This window comes from Thunnus thynnus, chromosome 18 (genome assembly GCF_963924715.1).
Source record: "Thunnus thynnus chromosome 18, fThuThy2.1, whole genome shotgun sequence".
Taxonomy (NCBI): Eukaryota; Metazoa; Chordata; class Actinopteri; order Scombriformes; family Scombridae; genus Thunnus; species Thunnus thynnus.
Window position 1 is genome coordinate 18,794,164 of NC_089534.1, and position 27,202 is coordinate 18,821,365.

General features: G+C 41.9%; 2 protein-coding genes across 5 annotated transcripts in view; one reads left to right on the forward strand and one right to left on the reverse strand.

Moving 5' to 3' along the window:
* The window catches only part of sesn1 (sestrin 1), a 56,875-nt gene extending 48,571 nt beyond the window's left edge, over nt 1-8,304 (forward strand). Inside the window, exons 1-9 of one of the 2 annotated variants that reach the window (XM_067572813.1) lie at nt 2,924-3,180; nt 4,015-4,080; nt 4,190-4,390; nt 4,512-4,694; nt 4,972-5,208; nt 5,441-5,695; nt 5,781-5,971; nt 6,076-6,220; nt 6,329-8,304. In XM_067572813.1, coding sequence (XP_067428914.1) covers nt 3,034-3,180; nt 4,015-4,080; nt 4,190-4,390; nt 4,512-4,694; nt 4,972-5,208; nt 5,441-5,695; nt 5,781-5,971; nt 6,076-6,220; nt 6,329-6,415 — 1,512 coding nt within the window. In that variant the 5' untranslated portion in view covers nt 2,924-3,033 and the 3' untranslated portion in view covers nt 6,416-8,304. Of the gene's footprint in view, nt 1-2,923; nt 3,181-4,014; nt 4,081-4,189; nt 4,391-4,511; nt 4,695-4,971; nt 5,209-5,440; nt 5,696-5,780; nt 5,972-6,075; nt 6,221-6,328 lie in introns of those variants that run through there. The other variant, XM_067572812.1, reaches the window with a different exon arrangement.
* A 1,067-nt stretch (nt 8,305-9,371) lies between these two features.
* On the reverse strand, nt 9,372-26,900 carry armc2 (armadillo repeat containing 2). Of its 3 annotated transcripts, none has more exons than XM_067572811.1 (18): nt 26,693-26,900; nt 25,555-25,778; nt 25,372-25,444; nt 24,858-25,023; nt 24,143-24,269; nt 21,318-21,385; nt 20,472-20,579; nt 19,246-19,430; nt 19,037-19,139; nt 18,657-18,871; nt 17,724-17,869; nt 16,404-16,503; nt 14,748-15,078; nt 12,897-13,019; nt 12,655-12,768; nt 12,136-12,268; nt 10,644-10,798; nt 9,372-10,400 (listed from the first exon to the last, which is right to left on the reverse strand). In XM_067572811.1, the coding sequence occupies exons 2-18, from the start codon at nt 25,770-25,772 to the stop codon at nt 10,267-10,269; spliced, it is 2,499 nt and encodes an 832-aa protein (XP_067428912.1). In that variant the 5' UTR covers nt 25,773-25,778; nt 26,693-26,900; the 3' UTR covers nt 9,372-10,266. The 3 variants fall into 3 exon arrangements, with proteins under 3 accessions (XP_067428912.1, XP_067428911.1, XP_067428910.1); XM_067572810.1 differs by having other exon boundaries at nt 25,555-25,802; XM_067572809.1 differs by having other exon boundaries at nt 25,555-25,859.
* Nucleotides 26,901-27,202: the final 302 nt, after the last annotated feature.

Consider the following 27,202-nt stretch of genomic DNA (forward strand, 5'->3'; position numbering starts at 1 on the left):
CTTGTTTCTGTTCCTCAGTGCAACTTATGAAAATGCACCTAACACTTAAAGGTTCATGTGGAAACAGTGTTTGATTAACTATGTATGAGCAGGGTGTGTCCATTGTTCAGGCCTTTCTTTCATCAGATCACTATCTGATGATATGCACACTGCTAAAACAAATCTGAGATGATTCTTGTTGTTTCCAGGAGACTTTCCCTCCGTCATAACTAATCTTCCTGATCTGAAGCTCTGTATGCAGGTGGCCCATAACATGCACGCATGTTTTGTACATACACATTCACACACAGTTTCACCTCCAGTGTGGCTTAGTGGTTAAAATGGCTATCCCAAACTTAAAAAAAAGGCCACTTGTTTATCCCCCACAACAGCTACATGTCTCTCTGTAGTCATGTGTAAGTTTAAATAAGTAACAGAACCCCACCATGTTCACAAAAAGCATGTTAGAAGTGTTTAATTTGAGCTTTGGATAATTTCCTCATTTAGTTTTGCCATTCAAGATGTGTCTGTGATGCCACATTACTCAACTGAGACACCTAAAAATGAACTTTCCTCAAGACACCTGCAGTGTGTTTTTATGTCACAATGTGATCTTATGGAAGTCTTGCAGATGGTAATAGAAGCCAAACATAACATTACAAAGTCTAAAGTCTAATATTTTCTTGTGCCCGACTGTCTGAACACCAGAGTCATAAAATCAAGTGTTCAGACAAGTTCAACATGCTTACCTGAAGCTAGAGAGACTAGCACAAGATGTTTAGTTTGACAACAAAATGTAACACAGTGTCTACTTAATAGCTTTTTTCTGGAGCAAATATAATACTACGTGGATGTTTTCATGAGGAGTCTGTCCATTATGCACGCTACTTATGAATCCATGTGACTTGTGTACAACATCTGGTTTGCATGTGCATAATTCAGCTCTGGTAAGCAGCTACAAACATGCAACAAGGTAAGGTAATCTCAGCCTCAGTCACTCTGGGAAGGAGCATATATGCCTGAATCACTGAAACACACACACACACACACACACACAGACACTCCTGATGTGAGTACAGTCAAGCCCCACAGAGCAGTCAGTGCGTGCACTCTGACAATAGTGTTTGGCCCCGTCCGCGAGGCCGGACCCCCGAGCCTAAGCGCTTTTATGTGAAAAGGTTTGGTGTGTCGTAAGCCCCTAACGCTGACCAACCTCTTCTGCAGCTTTGCTGAGCCATGGGGCTCCCGGCAGCTCTGGGAGTGCTGACTCCAGCCCTGGGAACATGTTTACCGCTGCCGTGCACCCCACCCTGTGGCATCAGGAGAGGGACCGGGTTAGGGTGGGGTGGGGATAGGGGGCGATTGGCTCGATCCACACAATGAACCTGCTGAATACTGTGCTATCCAGCTATCAGTGCTGGGGACTTGCAGTCTGTTGCCAAACTGGCCCGGGAAGGCTCTTGATCGAAGTGCACAGGGGCAGACTTGTCCTTTGTTGGCTCTCCTCATTATACCAAATTTAACTTGTTTATCCGGTTTTTATTAGGTATCCCTTCACAGTTCAACACTTCACAGACTTAGAAGTTGTTGCTGCTAGGATGAACTGAAACAAGGATAGTATTTCACAAAAAGTATGACTTTTTTTCCTGAACAATCAAAACTATTATGCAGTTTTCTCCCCATAAAAATGAAATCTCGGAAAAGAATAGTCTTTTCTGTTTTGCTTGGTTAAAAACATGTTATTTTGAAAACTCACACAGAAACATGACACACAGATGTCCATGTGTGTCTGTGCACGCACAAGCCAATATGGGGATGCTTTTGTAATGTGGTTGCTCGCAATTTACAGAGGAAACAACATTTGACTTGCATGTGCCACTACGAGAAAACTGTTTAACTGTTGTTTAGCAGAACTTTCAAAGACAAATGGACCATTTCTAGTGCAAATCTATTCCACTGGAGACATGTCTGAATGAAATAAGGTGGATGTTATACTGTAATATAAATTTTGCAGCATGTGGAGTTGTTTTCGAGACATTTCATCTGATATAATTCTGAGTAATTATTGACTTTCAAACCGCCACGGTGTGATAAACCAGTTATACACTGTCCCAGCGAGCGTGTTATTGTCAAACTGGGATAAACAAAGCCATAAGAGCTGCCTTCCTTATCTCTGCTTCCTCCTGGCTTTTAAAGGAGTCTTTCAGCCGGGGCTGATTGGTGGAGGAATGACATTATCTGTGGTCTGATAGGCTGCGGTGCAAAACCACTAACTGAATGGCTGTTGTTGTTGCAGCAGGTCCTGCAGCTATCCATCTCGCTGTGCGCTGATGCTGATCTTTGCACAGCGGACCTCTACCTTCTTCTGCAGCTCAACAAGAAGAGCAGGGGCTCAGTTTACCCCCTCACCCCCCCAATGCAGCAAGAAGCAAATAGTGGGACTTGCTGCTGCATGCTAAAGCTGGCTTTATGTTGTTGTTGTCTTCACTGAATGCACATTACGCAGATGGACACACAGATAACACAATCATACCTTTTTTTTTCTAACTGTGGTGGAGAAAACTATTTCTCCTATACTTGTCACTCCATATTAAATAATTGATTTAAGTATTGATTAGGCTGATTGGAGACGAAAATCAATCAGCAATCACCTTGAATCGATTGCTGTCATTATTTAGCATACAGAGTGCGATGCATAACAGTAAATTCAATCATGATAAACGGCAGCAGGGAACAAAAGAAGGAGAGAGAAGTGATGATGTTTTCCTTAAGGGGGATTGTTCTTTCAGCTCACGTTTAGGACCCCCCTCTCTCCTCACGCTTAGCGCCGCCCCACCTGCTCCTCCCGCCGCTATTGGCTGCGGGGAGGCTGTTTTCGCCACCTGATTGGCCGCTGGGCACGTCAATCAAGCGAGGCTCGTCTTATTTACCGAATGTATGAGCGAGAGAGGACGGTATTCTGCTGTAGGGCTGCAACAGCTGACTACTGAGCACTTTACCCAGTGCCTCAAGGAACAAAGAGAGGAGGAAACAGCCATCCAGCATACGTTTTAAATGTTTTATTCCCCTGAAATAATTAAAGTGCAGCGAGGACACGAGATGAGGCACGCGGTCGCACCGGCTGAAAACGTGGAAAATAATTCTTTTGCAGTGACAGACCTGTTAAAGATATGTACCCATTGTGAACGGCTAAGCAAAAAGGTAAGAGAAAGAAAAAAAACCTTCAGGAGCGAATAACAGTCGTTCAAAATGCGCGAAATTTGAGGATTCAATCTGTTTTTATTCTTAAAATCGTGTCACCTTATTTAAGTTTTCAGGCGACCTTTTTTCCTTTGAGTAAATAAGCTGCAGTGCAGTCTTTTGTCCGGGCTTGTTTACGACAGAGAAGAGTTTGTGGTCATCGGAGAAGAAAACGTTTCTGCGTTTTATTCCTTTCTTAATTTTCACTTTTAAAGAAGTCGATACGTTAAAGTCATATTTAAGGGCATGTTTTTAACCCAGTGTCATTTTTGAATAATTTACATTTCCTGGTCATTCATTCATTGTGCGCAGAAAGCCCCTCAGTGTCCGCTGGTAGACATGTCTCGACAAGCAGCTGAAAGTTACAGGACAAAGTAGAGTCAATGTTAAGGTTTCTATCGTGTCTTTATTTTGCATCATGACATAGGGTCGCCCTGTGTGTGTGTGTGTGTGTGTGTTTGGTTTACTCCTTAACTGTGACAGTGAGAGGTTTTAATCATGGAATAATACACAAGTTTACTGTGAAACTGCAAAGTCCAGCAGAGGAAAACACAAATTGCATTTGTATTGTAATTTTCTTATTTTTTTTCTTTTTCCTTTTTCTTTCTTTTACCTTAGTGAATAAGAATCCGTCAGGTTTACTGATGACAAACAAAGCAACTCTGATTTCTTTATATTGGTGACGCAACACAGTGACAGTAGAAATGAGAAGTGATGGTCGAAAGCAAACCGTGAAGCCTCTCTGTTTTCCTTTCGTATTAAAAGTGCATGTTTTTCTCTCTTTTTGTTTTGTAGGACTTGGGAGTGAGAATACCAAGACCTCTAGGTAACGGACCAAGCAGATTTATCCCTGAAAAAGAGGTACGACACAGACTGCGATCCTGCTAAATATTTAACACTTTTATCTCTGTTACAAATATGAAGTTGATTTTTTTTTTGTTGCATTTTTTTGATCATTTTTTTCTGTTAGATTCTTCACGTCAGTAAAGTGGACGCCAGGACACAGTCGATATTTGAGGATGCATTTGCAGCCCTCGGTCGCCTTGACAACATTTCCCTGGTCATGGGCTTCCACCCGCAGTACCTGGAGAGTTTTCTGCGGACGCAGCACTACCTGCTGCAGATGGATGGACCCTTGTCTTTGCACTACCGACACTACATCGGCATCATGGTACAGTCACGTTCATCCTCCGTGAATTCAAATCAAATCCATTTCTCTAGTTATGTCAAATTCTGAAGTATCTTGTGGTTAACGCTCTTTTTTTTTTTTTTTTTTCCCTCTGATGCTGCAGGCGGCAGCTAGACACCAGTGTTCCTATTTGGTCAACCTGCACGTGAACGACTTCCTCCAGGTCGGGGGAGATCCGAAGTGGCTCAACGGCCTGGACAAAGCCCCGCAGAAGCTGCAGCAGCTCGGCGAGCTCAACAAAATCTTGGCCCACCGACCCTGGCTCCTCACCAAGGAACACATCGAGGTGAGGGGACGGGCATGATCTGGAGGGTGGATTTGGACATTAGGTCTTATGTAACAGGCTGAGATCATGGGTAGGGGCTGCAGCTGTATAACTTGGAAGGTGTAGCGAAGCAGAGCTGAAGGGTGATGGGGGTTGAGACTTGAAAACAAAAGGAGACAATAAATTGGACTAGAAGAGTAAAAACATATTTTCCCACTTCCTTAAATGTCGCTGATATTGAAGTCATTATTTGGCTTCTCTTACCAAGAGTCTAAAGTTTTTTTGTTATTTTTTCCAGTGCCTTCTGAAGGCCGAGGAACACAGCTGGTCACTGGCAGAGCTCATTCACGCCGTGGTCCTCCTCACACACTACCACTCCCTCGCCTCGTTCACCTTCGGCTGCGGTATCATGCCCGAGATCCACTGCGACGGCGGACACACTTTCAGACCTCCCTCCCTCAGCCAGTACTGCGTCTGTGACATTGCCAACGGCAACGGTCACGCTAATCACCACGACGATCCACTTGGCGACCATGTGAGTGTGTGCAGAGAGATGAAATTGAGAGAGAGTGAAGGTTTTCTTACCAGCATGTGAAACTTAATTCCAAGCAGCAGGAATAATCCTAAAATGCTGAGAAATTGGTAGCAGCTGAGCGAAGATGTCTCATATTCCTCTTTTGGCCGATGGAGATTAGACCACAAAACTGTGATTTGTGCTTTTCTATGACTCCCTTTCCTAACCGTGGATGTGCTCTGTTGATCCACAGGAGATGTGTGGCGAAGTGGAGGTGCTGATGGAGCGCATGAAGCAGCTGCAGGAGTGCCGTGACGACGAAGAGGCCAGCCAAGAGGAGATGGCCACTCGCTTTGAGAGGGAGAAGACGGAGAGTATGTTGGTGGTCACAGCGGAGGACGAGGAATGCGTCCCCTCCAGAGACATCTCCCGACACTTTGAGGACCCCAGCTACGGCTACAAGGACTTCTCCAGGAGGGGGGAGCACGTGCCCACCTTCAGAGTACAGGTAGAGATCAGATACAGTCTATGAAGTGAGTGCAGACTTTATACGACGAGGATGGTCATTAACTTGTTGTTTGTAATGTCTCCAGGACTACAGCTGGGAGGACCACGGCTTCTCTCTGGTCAACAGACTGTACCCTGACGTCGGGCAGATGCTGGATGAGAAGTTCCAAATGGCCTACAACCTGACCTACAACACCATGGCAACACACAAGGATGTGGACACCAGCATGCTGCGCAGGGCCATCTGGAACTACATCCACTGCATGTTCGGCATCAGGTCAGTCGCTGGATAATGTGACTTTAATTTTGCAGTGTCCCCTATACTCAGTCGGCATTGTGTCATTCGGTGTTCCTAACATTGTTTTTCTTTGCATTCTTCAGGTATGATGACTATGATTACGGAGAGATAAACCAGCTGCTGGACCGTAGCTTTAAGATCTATATCAAGACCATGGTGTGTAGTCCTGAGAAGACCACCAAACGAATGTATGAGAGTTTCTGGAGGCAGTTTCAGCACTCCGAGAAGGTGAGATCCTGATCCTGAAGCAGCTTTTTTTTTTTTTTTTTTTTTTAAAATCGGTTAACTAATGTACAGTGTTTAATGACTCTCTTTTCTCTCTCTTGTCTCCTGCAGGTCCACGTTAATCTGCTTCTTATGGAAGCGCGAATGCAGGCAGAACTGTTATACGCTCTGAGAGCGATCACCCGCTACATGACATGAAGTGCTTTTGGCGTTTTTTTTTTTTGTTTTTTTTTATAGTTGTCTTTTTACTGTCAGTGTTGTTGCTCATTATGGGACACTTCAAGGAAAAAAAATCAAAGGGGGGGAATTCAACAAAAATATGGAAGAGATGTGAAAAGCCTTGGGTTGTGATGACGCTTGTCCCGGTGTTGGATGGACGCTGAGAAGAGGATCAGAACAAAATGAAAGCAAGAAAAAAAAAAAGAGTGAAAGAGAGAAAAGAACTGTTGAAGCAAAGTCATCTCAAACAACAAGTGGATACACAAACTCAGTTCGTGTTGCCTGCAGTGCCAAAACTGACCAAGAGAGGGCAGCCTGGAACAGACTCCTGCTTCTCCTGAGGGGGGGAGGTTTGTGCCGGGCCGGAGCGCTGACACCGGAGGCATCCAGGACGACGTTTTAGTATTCCAGCGTGCGACACATTGGTTGTCAATCTCTTCCATCTCCTGGTAGAGTGAAGACCCATAGAAAAAAAAAATCCCCCATAAAAGCTGTGCAGCCTGAAACAGTCTGCACTTTGATTCTGTCGTCACTGTTTTGTTTAGTTTCTTTAATATCTTTTTATTTCATTTTTTGTATCAAGAGAAGTGGATGTTGTTGTCGATGTGGTTGCTGTTAGTGGTAACTGGAGATGGAAGCATTATTTTGGGCGGTGTTTTTACGTGTGCCTGAACTATCCAGCACAGTGTGTATACGTGCTGATGCTGCTGCTCCCATATTGTATTCAGCGGGGTCATATTGATCCCAAAATCACCCTCCCAAACCCCATCATACCCCTTTTAAACCCCTATCCATTAGAAATCCACTGCATTACCCCTCCCCTCCCTCTTGTCCTGTACTCCTTTTACCCCTATCCCAAATCTCAAATGTCAATGTAAGCTAATCCAAGGAGTGTGTGAAAACCAGAGGTGTGGAAAGAAACTCAAAGAACACTGAGCCCTTTTTGAGTTTGACTGTACATGTGTGGATGAGTCTGTTGTGTTCATGATGACTGAGAAGTGGATGTTTGCGTGTGTTTCACAGAAATGACGGAAAGAAAAAAAAAGTACGTCTTTTGAATTTCATGTGTCAAAAAAAAAAAAAAAAGATAGCGAGGCACTTTGAAGGAAAGACTTCTTGCTTCTGCTGTAGCTCTGTTATTGTGAGATAACTGTTTATCATTTGTTGTTTTGATGATGATGATGATGATGTCTTTATTTTTCTGGTAATGGGAAAAAAGAAAAAAAAAGCTAATCAAAAAGAAAGTTAGAAACCAGGTTTTCCAGGAGGGATTTGCTTCCGGTTGCCCTAACCACACCTATCTTGTCTTCCGCTTATCCCAGCTGCCTGGTCGCCCTAACACTTTCGAAGCTTTGGATTGTGAATTTTACCAGTAAATGAATACCTCTTCTGTTTTCTCTATAAAACATATAAGAAGTGCTCTTTGGTGAGCAGAGACTCTTTCCGGGCTGCCGTGTTCCCATTGCTAGGGGACTGTGCTGGCCTGAACAGGGCCGACTGCGGTCGATAGCTGTCGAGCGCAAAAGGTTGTAGCTGTGCTTATTTCCCTGCTGGGGAAGTCTAACCAGTGCAAAAGCAGCTTTTTTTGAACAGAGGTGTGAATCCTCTGCCTTTTTTTTTTTTTTTTTTTTTGTTTACTAAAACGAGTAAAGTACTGCATTCTTCTGAGGGTGGATTGAGAGAATTGGACAGATGAATGAGTGAGGTGGAGGAGGGTGATGATGATGATAAAAGAATGGTACATTTGGAAGTGGTTTGAGAGGAAGTGGAGGTATTTTTTTTCAAACTTCTGACTGATGTCAGTTACTGACACTTTTTTTATATGAAAATATATGAAAAAGATGAAAAAAATAAACTATGATATTGAATTGTTGTGTATCATTCGTAGTTTTCTCCTAAACGATTTGATTTCATTGCTTCATCAAAGAGATTGTATGAGTCATGGAAAGGCCTTCACAATTCAGGAATCAAACACTCACAGCACAATCAGCGTCACAATCAGCTCACTTCCACTGTTCAGTTGCACAAATATAGGAAATCTAACAGTCCATGCTAATTAGCAAGCATATTTAAGTGCTGTTATGCAAACGATGACTCATGAAAAGACATGGGGTGTTATTTTAACATCTTATGCTCCAAAGTACACTTAGCTTTTTGAAGCTGACGTCAACATTAAGCTGAACTCAGGGGAATAGTTCAGTTTGTCATCAGTACGGTCCAGAGACTTGACTCGTGAATTTTATTTTACCGTAATAAGCTTGAGAACTGTGTGACTCACTGGGAACCAGGTAACAATCCCTGCTCCTGTGGTACAGTCGAGGTCAAAGTTTTCTCCTTGTCGGGAAAACACTTTGCACCTGACCGACATTTGGATTGAGATAAGGCTGATTCATAGTAAGACACCTTACCTCTTACTTGTTTGACCCCACGTCACACCTCACTGGAAAAAATCCCTCACTTCCCTGATGAAGCTGGTAATCTGTCTGAACTTCAGGGTGTTTCCCGTCAAGGCCTCAGAGGCCTGTCTGTCAACACACAATCACCAGCAGAAACTCAGTGTTATCCCCTCACATTTCAGCGGCTTTCCCTGACAATTTATGGAATAGGAAACTTTTCTTAAGCAACCTCGATATCAGCCAGCCAACTGTCTTTCATATCAACCTGATAAATTCTTTGTAGAGAACAATGTTTGTTATCAGCTGTTTAGGTTTTTTTTTGAAACATTGGCTTGTCTTGTGGTTGTTTTAAGGTCACTATTGTGCGGAAGCTGGGGGAATTGACACCGGGGGTTTTTACATTAAGTGCCGTTTCCGATTTGTTTCGATGTAATAACGATGTGATTTTGAAATGCTGTACTTTAGGCTACTTGGTGTAACATGTAAGCACTGCCTGGCCCCATATCTGTGTAATAATAAAAAGGCTTTGAGAAGCAAAATGTTTCCCTGCTTTCTTCTGCTGTGCTTTATTATGTACAAGTTGCAATGTCACACAACCCACATACAATAAAAGATTTGTTTATGAGGTAAATTCCATGTTAGTCATCTGTTTTCAAGACTACATTATCATAAAAACACCTTTACAACACAGTCTACTTACAAAACAGATCAAGTCTGTTATATGAATGTGCAAAGAGCTTGACTTAAATTATCCCTGTACATTTAAAGATACTCAGAAATTAAGGCAAAGAAAGGAACATGAAGGATGAAAAATAAATTAAGGAAAATTAAGAAGAAAATGCAAATATCTGTATACATATACACAACTGAAAAAAAGGATCTGGTAATGTAGTTTATAATCATTAGATGCAGTTTTAAAGATTCAGTCTGCTCCTAACATTTTGCATAATTACCTCTATCAGCTGTTAGCTTCACTGCTGCTTAGCATAGATTCTGCAAGTCTCTGAACTCTACTGGAGGGATGAACACCGTTCTTTCAAAAGATATTCCCTTATTGAAAGTTTGATGATGATGCTTTCTAACACATTCAAACATCAGTGTTTATTTGGTTGAGATCTGGTGGCTGTGAAAGCCTAGTGTATATGATTTACATCATTTTTCCAGGTTTTTTCTTTAATTTTTCACCTGTCTGTATCTTTTGAGTATCAAACACTTAACCCAGATGCGGCTCCTCGATCTTCATGAAGAACAGTATCTGTAGTCAGCTTGAATTAACTAATTAAGTAATTAAGTATTTAAAACTCAGGAGGTGAGTGTTTGATACTCAAAGGATGGATTTTAGCTTTTTATGAGATACTCAAGACAGTTGTTCTTTTTTCTAAAGCCTACAGTTTCTATGACAACATGAAACTCTTAACTCGATGTCCCAGAGTGTTAGGCTGTCAGGTCCGGAGGCTGGAGAGTCTTTATCAGTTTTTGAGCTATAGGGAGGAACTCTAGCTCCCAGCATGCCCTGTGGAAGTCCCTCACATCTTCATTTTGAGTCCACTTCAGAGCATATTCTTCATCTAAGGAATGAATTGAAAAGAGTGGACGGATGTGAGAGGGTGCAGTGTGAGGTTTCAGGTTTATTTTCAACACTTTCAGTGACAGGTTCAGACAGCACCAGACGTATTATGTTTGTGATTGTGTGAACATGCATGTGTTCCTCCCTTCCCCCAGAGGGCCACTGATGTGAGTAAAAGCATGTTCTTTCCAGCATGTCTCCCTCCCTTGTTATGTAAGGATTAGTAATAACACTCCTGACCGACCTGAGTATGCAGTGAGGATCTCTAGCAGTGACTCTCTCTGCTCTGTGTCCAGCAGCTTCTCTGAGCAGCCGCCGACTATGTTCCACAAGGCCTGACAAACCTGGCCTGCCAGCTGCCAGTCACCTGCTCCGAAGTCTTTCAGACAGTCTGCCAGCCTGGTCACATACACACACACACACACACACACACACAGACACACACACACACACACACACAAAAAACACAAACACACACACACACGGAAACACATCATATGACTGGGGGGGGAGGGATTCACATGACCGGCAGGTTTGTGGGTATTAGCTCCACTTCGTTGGATGTACATCTGAAAAAAGACTCTGTGTGTGTGCGTGTGTGTGTGTGTGTGTGTGTGTGTGTGTGTGTGTGTGTGTGTGTATGTGTGTGTGTGTGTGTTTGTGTGTGTGTGTGTGTGTGTGTGTGTGTTAAGGTAAAATAAGAATTTGTTATTCAAGTGATGATCAAATTGGAAGTTAGATGCGTCAGACAGGAAAGAAATCCACACAAGTTGTTCCACTGAATGTTTCCAAGTGTTGATAGTTTACAAATTAATTTTAAACTGACAAATCAGCATAACTTATGTAACGAATAACAGCATGGTTGAGACAAATATATCACAAATCACAATCTTTACAGCAATACAACATCCTCTGTTCTTAGACCCTGAGTTGAATAAGGAAAAAGTCCCTAAAATTAATAAATAAATAAATAAATAAAAATAGTGTTTTTGTGCTTGTGTTAGTCACAGTGAGGACCACATTTCCCCCCAACAAAACCTGTTTACTCCCTGTTGCAAAGAGGATACTGCCTTTGCCAAAAACTCAGGAAGCTTTCGCTCAGTTGGAATAGTTCGAATAGTTTGAGAAATATGCTCATTTATTTTCTTGCTGAGAGTTAGATTGATGTAGAAGTTAGAAGATTGTTGTTGTTAGAAGATTGATGTAACTCTTATATCTGCTAAATAGAGGTTAGCTTAGCTTAGCTTAGCATAAAGACTAGAAACAGGGGAGAACAGCTAGCTTGGCTCTGTCCAAAGATAATAGTCTCCCACATAATCCGCCATAAAAACACAAATATCTTTTCGTTTTTGAATAACATATTAGTGAGCTTTAGAGGTGCTGGTACGCAGATTTTGTTATTTTTGGACAGGGCTAGTTGTTTCCACTTGCTCCCAGCCTGTATGCTAAGCTAAGCTAATCGTCTCCCGGCAAATGTAGAATAAAATAACTATGTTAAAATCTTTATTGATATTTTTATTAATACAAATATGCTCTAAACTGTATTGCACATATTTTGATATATTTTTATCCCAATATTATTGATCCAGGCACAGTAGACCCACTTTTTCATCACCTTTTGCTAATATTCAGTGGAAAGTTTGTGAATCATCTGTCAGATACAGTATACATATATATGTACACGCACACACAAACATTCCACACAAATAAAATCTCTTGAGTGCATTTGTCCTTACTTGGGAGCAGCCCCCTCTAGTGAGAGGCTGACCCGGTTGGGAGGGTCCAGAGCCAGGTTGGTGAGGACCCCGCAGGCTGAAAAACACATTTCAGTGCTTTTTGAGTCCAGCAGCGTCACCACAAACTGGTGCACTAAGGGAAAGAGCAGAAAAAGATGACGGAGTGAGGGAGTGGACGAGGACAAAGCAGGGCAAAGATAAGAGGGTTGCTATCACCCGTCAGATGGCATGTTTATACTGACTGTAGCTGGCCTTGCAGATAAGTCCAGCCTAAACATGACACGACAGTATAAAGAGGTGCATACTGTACAGGGTGTTCTGTGTCTAAGTGCTCAGTTTTCTGTTGTGTTACATGCTTAGATGATACAATTTATGCATCTTTAAATGAGCTTTTTAAAATGTATTTCCTCCAAACTTTTCTTGCAAGAGTAAAACAATACAGCTCAAACAAAACATGAGGTAATCCCACGTTGGAGTGATTGTTATGCATGACTGTATGTGTTTGTGTTCATCATAAACCTTTGTTTTGCATAATAAAGTCCCGCACATCCTTGGACTGTGACAAGTTTCCGTAGACACGGGTGGCCTCAAGCATGGCATCCATACTGGAGCTGAGCACCAACTTCAACATCACTGAAGTAAAAAGAACAAGTGAGCAGAGAGAGAGAGAGAGAGAGAGAGAGAAAAGCAGGAAGATAACTGTCAACACTCATCCTTTTTTTTTCTTTATTTCTACATTCATCTCAGTCTTTCCCTCTTACACTTGGCGATGATGAGTCGACCGTGTCTGAGCGCTTCGCTTTCTTCCTGGTAAAAGGACAGGTTGTTGATGGTGGCAGCCACGTTTATCAGCAGCTCCTCGCTCTCGTGCACAGACCTCAGTTCTGTTTCACCCACACATACACAAATATAGACACACACACACACACACACACAAACCCACAACCAAGAATCAGAAAGGAAATCATAAGTAGGAGCGCCACAATTAAAGATGATTTTTTTTTTAGAGACCTCGAAGCAGATATTTGTCTTCTATCCATAAAAAAAATCTTCCTGTATAATGCAGCCAACAGAGGGAGCATCCACACTGCACGGTGGACAGGAACAGGCCTTAATGCTCCTGAAATATTGATGCTCACTGTTCATTTATGTGAAGTGATGCTCATAGTGGTGACTATTATCAACATAATGTGAATTATTATAATTGGAACTTTGCAAAGAATGATTAACAGAGAGCTCAACATATGTGCACGGTTAACTGCTCTTACAACGATAATGACTAACCAGATGAAAGCATTGCTTCATTTTATGTTGATGAATGAGGGCAGATAATGTAAGAGTAGATTAATATTCCTTGAACAACTGAGATATGGATTTTGTAAAGTGGCTGGCACTCATTATACAGATGTTGGTTTTCATATTTTAAGGGTGCAGAGCAGATGTACAGGTTTTTTTGATAAATGCAAAAATACCGTGAACACTCGAGTATTCAGCCTCTTTTGCATATTACAGCTTGGCCACACTGATGTGACACTGTGAGATTATCACAAAAGTAGCTGTTATCTGTGGTTAATTTTGGCCTGATGCAGTCAGTTTGATCATGAGCCAACATACAAAGGTCAATGTGACCCAATCCAACCAGCCGTGACACTGTGAGAGGCTTGGAAAAAAAGTCTGTTCCTGATATAGCAGCAGATGTCGTGTGCTCGGTCATAAATCGCGGATATTGCGGTTGCACTGTCAACCGGCGCCTGTGTCACACTGAATTTTGTTTCTGGTTCTGACTGGAAATGCCGCTTTGCTGTGCCCTCCTCCACACCCACATACACACACACACACACACACACACACACACACACACACAAACTCAAAGCTCTGTAATGTAAAGCAGTGCGGCCTGTCATGAACTTCATCAAAACAGGACATCAATCAGCCAGGCTTGCTCTTTCATCCTCTACTGTGATTTCTTCCTCTGTCTTCAGTTATTTAATTTACTTCCCATCTTACTCTGGGGCTCCCCATTCTATATTATAAGATTTTCTCATTTTTTCACTAGTTTGACCTCTTTTTTTTATATGTTTAATTCTCTCTCCCATCTGCCATGAAGCGAAGTGTAGGAGGCAGGCAGCAGAGAAATCGAGAGTTTCACACCCACCTGTGTATCAGTGTTCAACCTGTCCTGAAACCATCTAACCACATGGGAGAATTTCACACACACAAACCAAGTCGACTGTGAGATGTGACAGAACATCCTGCTCTTGCAGTGAAGCGCTTCGCTCTGTCAGACTTAAAAAAAAAAAAACAAAAAAAAAAAACAACAACAGGTAAACCAAAAGAGGATGTGCTGTGTATCGAACAGAAAGTACTGAGAGGAAAGCGAGTGATGGAATGAACAGACAAATGAGGAGTGTGTTTTGTTCTTCGTGTTCCCAGCATAAGGGAAGTGGTTACTTACTGTACAATATACTAAACAGTTATTTTTAATTTCATCAGAACTCAGAACTTGAGTTTTGCACACTGCACAAATCTAAGAGTGTTACAGCTGTGGTCTGCTACTGATTTTATCTTATATTCTAACTTCTTGTCTCAGTAAGCTCCTGGTCTCTGCTCACCAAGTGTCTCCATCAGCAGCTGAATGCAGACTGTGTTGTTGGCCAGAGCTGGACCTACAGCTGGATGGATGCACATGTTCGCCAGCACCCTGACCAGCTTCACCAGCACGTCCTCATCCTCCTGCACGCTCACCGACGTGGCGGTAGACTTGCTGAGGGAGAGGGGGCCTTTATGTGAGGTTGCGCGTGGTGAGTCATTTCTTTGCTGGTAACTGTCGTACAGCTGGAGGAGTGTGTCCACACAGCCTTTGCATTGAAAGAGCTGCTGCCGTGCCTCGTTGCTTTTGGCTGTGAGGTTCCCCAGGGTGAAAAGGAGGCGCACGACAAGGTCCTGTGAGAGAGCAGTTGTTAATTAGCATCTGTCAAACATCGTCACTATTTAACAACAGTTTCTGAATCGATGCAAACTGACAGTAAATTTGCTGAGACACTTGATTGTGTTACAAATGTGGCTGAGAGGTCAGACTGCACTGGGTAAAGTTCAAACAGTGTCAACTCATCCACTTCTACATTTAATTCAATCAGAGCTGGTTATAAAACTAAGGAAGTTACACATGACATACTATGATCTGAGCTTTGTACTATTTCCTGTGTGCATATTTACTACACACACATTTAATTTACAGTACAGGACTTTATTGTTGATAAGGAGGTTGATTGTTGCTGATTACAAAATGACAAGTGGTCCACATTAAGATTACATAACATTATTACTAATATGAGACTACTATATTTTAGATTCACCTGCAGCACAGTCAGCCTGCCCTGTCAAGAAGCACTGCTGTCTGTGTCACAAATTCACCTTCGAGAATTAGTACCTGCGTAGATGTGTTTTCAGTCTTTTCAACAAGTTATCACACACTCACTGAGAAAAAAGCCTGTACGTCACACTTGTATCCTGACTCCACTTAGTAAATTACATGAAAAGCAGGTGAGCTAAGAACACATTCATCTCTCACTATGAGGACGGGATGGGCTCTCCCAGGACATGGTGCTCATTCCTTGTCTTGTTGTCCAGTGTGTGTTTGTTTGTGTTTGTAGGCCCGGGTATGTGTTTATTCCCTGTGTGATTTAGAACACATGTCAGTCATAACTGATTGCCAAAGTCCAACCCCTTTTTTAATCCCCTCCACCTCCACATCACCTCACTACTAGTGAAGCTCAGCTTGCAGTGCCCTGATAGCCGAATGGTTACTATGCATGCCACATAACTGCAACCCCCCTGGTTTGATTCCAGCCACGGACCTTTGTTGCATGTCATACTCATCTCTCTCTCCCCATGTTTCCGGTCCGCCTCTTCACTGCCAACTATCTAATAAAGGCATAAATGCCAAAAAAAAAAAAAAAAGCTTAGCTTTATTTTTTTCTTCTTTTCCTCCCTCCCTCCTCCACTTCTCTGGGCTTACTCAGCCTCTCCTTGGATGATTAAATGTCAAAACATACACACATAGCTGAGCAGAGAGAGATGGACGATACGCGCAGATGAACACAATGTTCTGTAACTGTGCTTGGACTTGAGGTGCATAAACAACTTGATCTGAAGGTAAACATGCTTAGCGGAGTCACATCGTGAACACTGGAAAAGCTCGTCTTCGCTTCTCCCTAATACACACACGCTCAAGCACACAAACACACAGAGGGGGCTCGTGCACTCACCTGTTTTTGGTGATGTTTGCTCAGCAGTTCTAAAAATAGTTGGTAACAGCCGGGGGTCTGGGCCAGAGCGAGGCGGCACTCAGAGTAAGAGGAGAGTTTACTGAGGAAGAGAAGGGACAAACAAATACCAGCGACCATTCAACTCAAGACTGCTCCACTATGCTGACTAAATATGGAGATACTAAATCAACACTGCTAATTCATAAGTAGGTCCAGGCTGGGATCTAGATTTAATGCTTTCATTGCATGGACAAGAAATTTAGATATTGTTAGCTTTATTAGCACTAAACCCTAGTAAAATGCCTTTGCTTTGGAGAAACACATTTTATTACAAATCGAGCACTAAAATGTTCTATTTAATCCTTCACATATTGATGAGGAACTAGTGACAGAGTAGGAGGCTTGAGAGCTGGGGAGAGAAAGTGAAGAGGTGGATTCAAAGAGGGCTTGGATACCTGGTCTTGGGAACCAAAGTGCCTGAAAGTCAAGGGTTTCGCTGGCACCTATTCCAGCACATTTAGTCTGAAGTAAGAATGATGAGTCATCAGTTATGTGATGAGGCTGGATGCTGCTGGTACCTGGTTTCATAAAAGTCCAGATGACTTGGAGCACAGTGTTTACTTTCATCTCCTCTGTATAGAATATAATACTTTGCCTTCAAAACTTGTATTGTTTGTGTATTTCTTGCTAGAATTATATACAGTATGAGTCACAATTACTTCAGATTTGTCTATCCTTGGAGATACTTTTTGTAAACTGTTGCCAGTGCAGCATTTTGTTAGCTAGAGGCTTAAAAGCACCTTAAAGGCCTAAAGACCTATTTGTGTAGTGTATATCCGTCTGAATAAGCATGAGTATGATTTCGGTAAGCATGTTCAAGTAGCCAACTGTACAGGAAGTGCGTTCAAGTAGCCCACTGTACAGGAAGTGTGTTTTTTCATAGACCAAGGATCGTTACAGAACTTGTACATGTGGTAACTTTCGTGTATTTTTTACGTTCAACCCTTGTATATGAAAAGCCCTAATGACTGCTAATGAAACTATCGTGAGTGTTTTTTATATTGATATAGACACAAAAACAGATGTATAACCACATCCATAACAAAAAAGGAATGGAGGAGATTTAGAAGAGAGTAACTGATGCAGAATGATGGCCTGTTTTGATTCAGGTCAGGCTATGATGGTTTACATTAGTGAGCTGAGGAGAGGAAATGGAAGAAATATGGGATAAATTATCCAAAATAGACACAATAGACACACAAAGATGATTCTGTGACATATGTGTCAAATATAACAGTAGATGAAGCGCATGTGTCCTACCTGTATATTCTGGAAATGTTGGTGCATATGTCTTGGTCTTTGTGATGATGACGCAGCACCAGACAGAGCTCTGATAGAATAGAAAAGGAGACGAATAGTGGACGGGAATCAGGGTGATCAGCGAGGTTCCTAAGAGTCGCTGTCAGCTAGGAACAAAAAGAGAGAGAGAAGGGTCAGAGTTTGGGTTAGCAAAGAACAGTGTGTACACATAGACATAGTACTTTAAGTGTCTGTATTTAGGCCAGTATTGCGTGTCAAAGTTGCTGCTATTGTGGCTACCGCACAATGTCAGTCACGTGCTCATTAAGGTTGGCTGCTGGCCTGTACAGGACGTCATACAGCAGAGCCCACGAAACTATTGAGCATGGACATAAATCATTCTATCACAATAGGGAAACAGTAATTTACAACACACGGCAGCACTGAAAGTTCTGGAAAGTCATGGTCTGCTTATTTCCCTCCTCTAACAGCATAATGAGTTGTGTTAGATATCAAATGAAGCGTTGGCTCAAGATGTTGGCTTGGGCCAACTTCTGTGGTGAGCAGCAATCATTTTCGGTCGAGTGAAGCAGGGTGTGTTCTGGACTGAAGTGGCCAGGCCAGTAGAGAACATTATGCTCTTGGAGAAGCTTATATACCAGACATAAACAAACACATTTTTGTGTTAATAGTGGGAAAATTCACATCTGCCAACAAACACAGAAAAAGAATATCTGACATTTTGTTCCTTTATATTGACTTTAGTTGATTTTGCTAAAATAGCCATGCTGTTGAAAAAGTATGTGTATTGCTTTATGGGCAGGAGTTGGCACTTCTCCTTCTTAGAAGTTCAGAAGGTCGAGGTCCACCAATTATCAAATGACTCGCAATAAACATTTAAAAAGTATACCTAATAAGCCAACCCTTCACAGCAGTGTTGAGTCTATGACACACCTGTACAAGGATGTGTCCTGCTATAGTGAAGTAGGTGTCTTCAACTAAGCAGAGTCTCTGGATGAGTTTCTGAGCCACACCAAGACAGTTCTTGTCCAGCAGGAGTCTGAGGATTACACTGTTTCCAGAGAGAAATTTCAGAGTACCCACGCAGTACAGCAGAGCTTCTCCAGATGCAGACACATCCTCACTGCTCAGCACGCCCAGCAATGAGTCTAGACGTAGAGAAAATTTAACATCCGCAGTTAACTTCCATATGGTGTACATTGGTTAATAAAAAAAAAAAAAGTACCTTCAAAGAACTATATTGCAGAACATAAGAATTGGTGCAGTATAGGAAACCACTGAGCTAGATCATCCTGACCTAGAATAGTGTTCACCTATGATAGAGTTGTTCTGGAAGAGGATGTCGTTGTTTTCACTGCGGCCGATCTTGAAGATAAGCTTACAGATGTTTAACAGGTTGTTTCCACTGACACACAGCTGGAGAGAAAAATGCAAAAAAAACTTCACACAACTGGCCTTGTGGTAGAGACTTAGCAGCAGACATACTGACACACACATTCACACATACACACAGACGACTCACGGCAAGGCAGAGCTTGGTGATGTGCAGGTTGAGTTGTGCAGAGTTGAGGTCGATGAGGCGGAACAGTGTTCGCAGTATCCCAGACCGCCTCTTACAGCGTCGGCCGAGCATGTCCGCTTCTGCCAAGGTGCCATGGAGACCGTCGCACAAATCACACAGACGGTCCATCGAGTCCTCAGAGCTGCCTGGCATCACAGGAAAGCAGATATTGCAAAAAAGAAAGTTAAGTTCAGGGCTACATGTCAAACATGCACAGAGAAAGCAAACATCCCAAAATGAAAACACTCATGTGTGTGTGTTGGCAAGTTTGCATCTACATAAATACAGATGAATCATGTGTATGTTTTGGTATGTGCATATATTATGCTAAGGCACTCCTGCATGGTGTACATTTATTATTTGCTTGAGGAACTTGAGGTGAAATCCTCACCATCAATAATACATTGGTTAGCAGTAAAATAACATTCCCCCCTCCCCTTTTCTAAGAAGCTTTGACTTTTCACTGGTCAAATGCAGGGGAACAATTCTGTAACAGGCAGCTACAATCTTGACGCAGAGGAAGAGAGAGGGTGGAGTCTTTCCTTGTTTTTGAGGTAAAATAAATGTTTTCCTTGCATAAATAACAGGGTTTGGCCATTTCTAAAAAAGGTTGGCCGCAGTCTCACACTCGACACTTCACTGCAATTTCCCACTGAATCTGAAAGGTGTTTTATGCATGAGCCAGAAGGCACTTGGTACAATAAATATTTAATATTTATCTTTCAAATGAATTTTCCATTAAATTTGTAGAGTGTTAAAATATTTACAGCCATAGATTTCATTTCATGGCTGCCAGACTGCAGTTTCAGGCTAAGACAACTCTGTATGGATGCCAAACATAACACTATTTTGTTTGCCTTTCTGTTGTGGTTGAAATGACAGTGCTTTTTCTTCATGCATGACTATCTGGCAGCACTAAAAATATATTCACCAGACTGTTGGTTTAAAGTGAAATGTACTAAGAAACAGAGAAATGTGACACTTGCTCTAATAAAGAATTTTAGATTAGCTTTAGATACATTCCTCAACCCAAAAGGAAGAATGTAACATTGAAAAGTGATGTTGTGAGTGGAGTAGGTGACAGGAACTATACACTCTTTGGGTCAACTGTATGAATCTGGCCAAGGTTAATGTATGTCATGTGTTTGCACTTTCATTGGATTTCCGTATTGCACAGCCCACACTACCTGCAGCCACAGCCTCTAGCTGTTGGAGAAGAGGAGCGATCGCATTATTCCACACCAGTGACTCTGCATCCTCCTCGGTGCTTGTGGTGTTGTCTCCATTCCCCATCCCTGAAATGTGAAAAGAGAATTTGCTGTTAGCCAATTACCACCTCCAAACACAGACAGTGAACATAAGCGGCAAGCATGGTTCACAAGTTCACTGTCTTAAAATAAAACAGCAGGAAGTTTGATGCCACAATGAAAGGTCACCATCCACAGTTTCCTCTGATTTGTTTCTATGCTGATGTGAAGTAGTCTCTGTGTGTGTGTGTGTGTGTGTGTGTGTGTGTGTGTGTGAGATGCACACGTGTACATGTATATATATGCACACAACTGTCTGTAATTTTCGCTCACACCATGCAACTTTTTTGGTGAATATTTGCATACCCCTTGCTTGGTGTGATGCAGGAAACTGTGGTTGCCCAAACCAACAGTTCTCTCAGCTATTGGCTGGCTGCCTCTCACGGTGGAAATTAGGCCCTTAGCAACAACACCCCAATTGCAAACTGTCACTCAGCAAGGCTTGCTCGGTTATAGTGAGAGAGGTGTGTCTATATAGGTAGTTAAAAACATTTGTGGGTTCAGGACTATAGAGAGAGCTCTTCTATTTTGCCATATTTAGGTTGATTTCAGTTTCGCTTTAGGTATCTTAAAAAATAAGTGACATTTGAAGTAAAATGGATGAGTGGATGAGTGGTAAATCACATCACATAAAGTTCTAGCAACATCTTTAATTTCTACATGCATTTCTACATTCGAAATGCACCATGCTTTGAAAAAAGGTTCATTTACTATATCTGGACAAACCTGTTCTCCATCCTGCTCTGCACTCTGTGGGTCTAAGTCCTGAGTCAACACCAGGCTGTGGTATTCTACTGTTGGTACAAAGAAACACAAAAACACAAAGAGGCTGGTTACATCAGATTTTCGAGACGGGACATACGTGACAACTGACATGTTTAGTTAAATTTGATTGACTTTGGGAGGTTTTGCTTATTTAGACATTAAAAGAGACAAAAACCTAAACTGAAGAATTAAATAAAAATTTAAATAATGAATTGCTGTGTCCAAGAGCACATTGTCATGGAAAGTTGCTGACTTACTGTTCTGTGAACTAAGCTGTATGTGTATTTTATTTAAGTGCCACTAGGTGTCCCTGTTGCAGCAGAGGTTTAGTTTTATGTGCAGGTGCTGGTTTCACTGTTTTATGTGTGTTTGTGCATATAGCTCAGTGTTTACGCAGATACGTGTGTGTCCCTCTGTTGGTGCGTGACTACTTGTAAGTTTTTGTATGTGTGTCAACTCTTATGACCACGTGACTGTGTGTGCCACTGTGCATCACAAACTGCAGTCCCCAACAGACAGGAACTAAGATCTCAGTTTTGTGGGCAGTCTGGTTAAAGCTGTTCATGCTTTGTCACTGTGAGCTGTCTCCAGTCTTACCACCTCTGTGCAGTAACCGTAAAGTGCTCCCAAAAACACGCCCTGTGTCATGCTTTTCTATGTGTTGCGGCTTGCCCTCATCTCACTGCTGCATCTTACTCTCGTGCATGTCACTGTCAACTCTGCACTATTCCACCCACTGACAAAGAGAATGACTCAATGCTAGAATAAATTCTGCCAGCTAAGAAAATAAAGATAAAAAAAGATAAACAAGGAGCATGTTGAATCATCCTAATCACCACAATCGCTGCTAGATTTACTTCCTAAATCTCATTCACATCAAACTTTTACTCTCATATTATGGAGAAGTATAATCAGTGCTGTAAAAGATCGTCTTGAACTTCTGCAGTGACATTGATACAAAAGGTTGACTGTTGGGATGGAATATTTCTTCGAGTTACTACACTCTGGTGAGCTTTATTCATGATCTTGCTGACAGGTATGAGATGGAAAATGGCCCCAAATACTGTGTTTTGTTCTCAGTAGAGCATCATCTGAAAGTGCTTGATGACACTAGTTAAGAATCTTTTCTTGTTTTCAGCTTTGGGTACATATTTGTGTATAAATAATCCTGAATAAACTAGCATTAATATATGTGGATGTTTGTGTACTATACAGTAGAGTGTACTTTCACTTTGATTGAGATTTAGTGTTTGGCATAAGCTGGCACACAGGACATGTGCAGCAGTGAGTGTTGGCCGAGGCATGTTGCAGTGAATGTCAGAGAGGGGGCTTTGGCTCTGTATGATAGGATTAAGAGCCTGATAATAAGGCCTCTTTGTGTGATACTGCATTCTCTGAGACATGACCTCATCCCTGTCTTAGGCCTGGCCAGTGCACTGCAGTCACAACACACGCTGCTGCCAGCCTTGCCCAGATGGGCACCCAAATCTAATAGAGAGCCATTTGGAGCTATAAAGCTCCGGCTTATTGGAGAAAAAGAACCTAGTGGATGTCTAATCTCCCCTATCTTTATATCTCATCCAACTCATCATATTAATCTGTCATTCTGTGTCTATTTCCACTTGCAGTTAGTGTACTTCTGGCTTGACTATCTCTGTGATTTTCACTCCGTCTCTGTCTAATGTGTCTTTAAAGTAGTCCAAAGCAACACTAAAGAACAGTTCTTCAAAAACTCTGACCTAACACTAATCAAGAACGGGAAGTCTTTAAGCTTATCCTCTTTAAACATAAATTGACCACAATCTGATCTCTTGGGAAGCCTTTGTCAGCAACAAGTTATACAAACATTGCGTGTTAACTTGACTTGTGAGGGAGGAGGCAAGGAGGGTGTGCTGCGGGCAATAGCCCAGATTTCCTGTAAAAGTGTTTTATGGTCGGTCCCCCCTCTACAGCCCCAGCTGCCCCACCCAATCGATAGGCGGATGGATTGTAACGACAGCCCCCGACCTCACGCCCAGAGTTATGTCCCTCGTGCTGACACACAGCTGATGAGGTCGGCAGAAAAAAGAGCTTTTAGCCTCTCTGCACTGTGAAGGTGTAAAAGCTGACACATGATAGTAATGACAGATAGAGGCTGTTTCACTGGGAATGAAGCTTGCCAAGAAGCTGGATTTAACTCTGACAAAGATATAGTGTACAGTAAAGTATATGACGGTTTAAAATGGGGTCGAGTGTCTCAAGTTGAAGAATTTGTTCTATCTATTAGTTAGTGAGACCATTGCTGGTCTAACTGACGTCATATATTTAGCTGTCATTGGTCGTAGCTGCATCTACATCTTTTTAAGGCAGGAGGTCCTGTTTCTTACATTTGGATCAAGCATAGGGCCTTTAAGGGCAAAACAAAAGATTAACCATCATAATGATATCATTATAACTTAGGCATTTCCTGTTTTACTTTTCTCTTAACTTATCAGTAGTCTGGATAAGTTATGATCCAAAACAGAAACACAAAAGGACTTTAGAAACTCTTTGAATCAGACATGCGGTGGCAATGCTAAGAGTGTCAGAAATGCAAGGCTGTGCATTTAGTGAAAGGCAAAAATGTGACACACAATCAACACACAATCTAGTAATGGCTACCACTGCAACCTTTGTCTGCCAATAAATCTACAACTCATTGTAGGACTGTCACTTTGGTCAAATAGAGGGAGCAGGGGGAGGTGGGGGAGGGCAGAGGACACAGAAGGACAGATCACACAAGTCAAATACAGGAATAGAAAGCATACCTTTCACTTGCTGTTCTGCGTGGGCCAGGTTTGTGGGGACCCCTGCGGACCTCCGTGTGGTCTGTAGTAGCGAGTCCTTTAGCTGACAGCTGCTTTTGTCCAGGGTCTGAGTTTAATCTGCCTTTCACTAAACACGTAGAAAGGATGTGGCAAGAGGTTGTTTACAAGCTGCTGCTGAGTACTGCTGTAATGTTTCTACTTCTTTCAGTGGCTTAAAGAACAAGCATCAAATTGTACCGGTCATCGACTTGAATTCAGTCAATGCTTTTCAACATCCTCATCATCTTTTTTTATTGCTCTAAATAGTAGAGCAGTTTTGCAAGCGAAGGTTTGAGAGAGAGAGTAGTCATTTTCCACTCAAAACAGCAGCAGTAAATTACGTTTTTCACTTAGCCCGACCACAGGCAATGTAAATCAGGTGTAATGTCAGCATGTGAATGGCTCCATTCATTTCCCTTTGAGAAAACTGCACTAGCACTACTGCCGGCACAGAAGATTTACAGCGATGCAACGGCCGAAATAAATGGTGTGTTAGTTTTTTTTTTTCTACCTGCTTAACAAATGTACTCTCTAATACCTTCTGTTACTGGCGTTTTATTATGAGCTTAACACAGATGATAGGCTGCTATGTGTTATAAATTCAGTAACTAAACACATTTTCCTTGATCTTTTCTTCCTGAGTCCAAACTTGCAGCAATATTTTGTCCTTCCTTACCATCTGTGTGTCCCTCTACAGGAGGCAACGTGGTGAGAGAGCCAGCCCTGAGGAGGCGGGTCCGTGCCCCTGCCAGGCCCCTCTTCACTTCCAGTGGGTCGGTGGGGGGTTTGGGAAAGGCCTTGAATGGATCCTCAGCATCGCAGGGGACTGGAAACTTTGGCTTCTGTCACAGCACAAACATACATTAACAGCCAGAGCTTGAATTCACCAATGAAAAGACTTATGTCCACAAAGAGATCCCATAATTATGGTTATTCAGTGATTCATATTTTTAATCTCATATATTAACATTATAATCCCATTTACTAAAACCGGATAAGATATAAGAACACCAGTGCTGATTCTTAGCTGGCATACAAAGGCGTGTATACTCCTTATCCTATTTTTCAGTTTTCATGGTAATACTCAATACATTAGAAGATGCAAATATTTATCTGAGCTTACTAATACACCATAATTTGAGTGTGAAGTACTAAATGCCATACATAGATGTGTGTGTTAAGGAACTTACATGGTCCAGAGGAGAGAGGTGAGTCCCTGAACCTGGCCTGGAGTCAGGAGCATCAAAATTTTGTGCATGAAGGCTGTAAAGTGAAAAAAAAAAGGCTAATTATTTCTACAGGTTACATGTGACATATAATTGATTTCATAACCTGACAATCTGAAAGACAGTTAGGTGGAGTTTGTGACTAACCTGAAAGTTGATGGAGGTCTGTTGTCACAGTCTGTGCGAACATAACTCTTCCCAAAAAGTTGCCTTTGTCCATCTCTGGGAGTAAACGGTCGCTGGGTGGATTGAACTCGCAGGGATTGTCTGGCTTCACTGACTATTTCTGCACTTGTCTTCCTCAAAGCATTGCGTTGCGGGATGAACGGACTGCAAATCTCGTGCTTCCTCTCCATGGAGGCCATTTAGGCCTATGTGACATTAGCCAATACAGTCTGTAAATGACATCAGTGGTTTGATTTTTATTATTCAAGTGGTTACAGGGTGTATCACTGATGGGAAACAGTCAGAAATATAAAAAAAAATTAGGATAATGCCACAACAGAAAATGAATAGTAAGTGTAAAATGTTTCTGAGGTTGCAATGGAGATGGATGATATGATGATATATACCCAAGACAACAGAAATAGACTATGTCAACCACGGGTATATTTGGCCATTACATTGGCAATGTTGCAAAAGCAATAAATAGAACTTCTTTATGGCTATTTGGGATTTTTACATCAATGTGATGTAATACTACGGATTTATCAGCTATTTAATTAGTGGGGTTAACCAAAAACTTTCATGTCTAGGTCACGATCATAATTATATATCAATATTGTGATATAAAATTAGATATACTTTGATAGGGGGGTTTTATCCAGCATGGCAAGACAATATTTTTTTCATCTACTGGAAACATACACAGTTCCTGATTTCAAAATGAGTCAGACTGTATCACAGTCAGTTTCTTTTTTGCTAATAATGCTTGGTGCCTCTTTGGATTTCAATACAAATATTGACTAGCGCTGCATTTGGCTGATGACTGAATAAGAAGCCCTTCTGAGAGGCCCTTCTGCGCATTCACGAGCCGTCTCCATGGTAACCCAATGTCGCTGTGGTAGTTTAGACAACAAACCCAAGGAATAAAATAACCATTTTAACACCCAGGAAGTCAAGCTGAACTGTTTATTATCTCCCGTAAGAGAAACTGAAAACATATTTTCTGTAGAGAGTGCTCTTAACTTTTACATGAGCAAATGGAGAGGCGATGAGACACAGTAACCGACGTATGTGAGTGAATATCCACTTAACGGATGGTGAAGAAAACTCGACAACTTACCGTTAACCCCGTTAAAATCCTCTGTGGCTGATAGTCCTGACGGCTATCACTCCAAACTTTAAAGTCGGCCTCCCGCGAACAAAACAAAACAAGACAAAACAAAAATCACGACACCTGAAATTAGCTGAAAACTGAAGTTTTCGAGCTTGCCGGAAGCTAGAGCGGGGATGGGACGTGCACGAGCTTCACTAACTGAACGTCTCGCGCGACACAGTGACGCGCGTCGACCAGTTGTGATGGTGAAGAAGGAAAAGCTAAATACGCACAACATTAAGGACACCGAGGTAACTTTCATCAAGTTTGTGTATTTTAAATTTGTATTTAACCGTCCCGGTAAATATAATGACAACTAAATTATAGGAAGCTCAATTGAAACAATTTGAATCTGAAAAGGGAATATCTTATGAATGTTGTAAAAGTATTGATGAATTGTTTCTCCAGTGAGCTGCAGTGTTCAGACAGTATTTTGTGCAAAACTTTTACCATCTGGAGGAAGGCTGCATGGATACA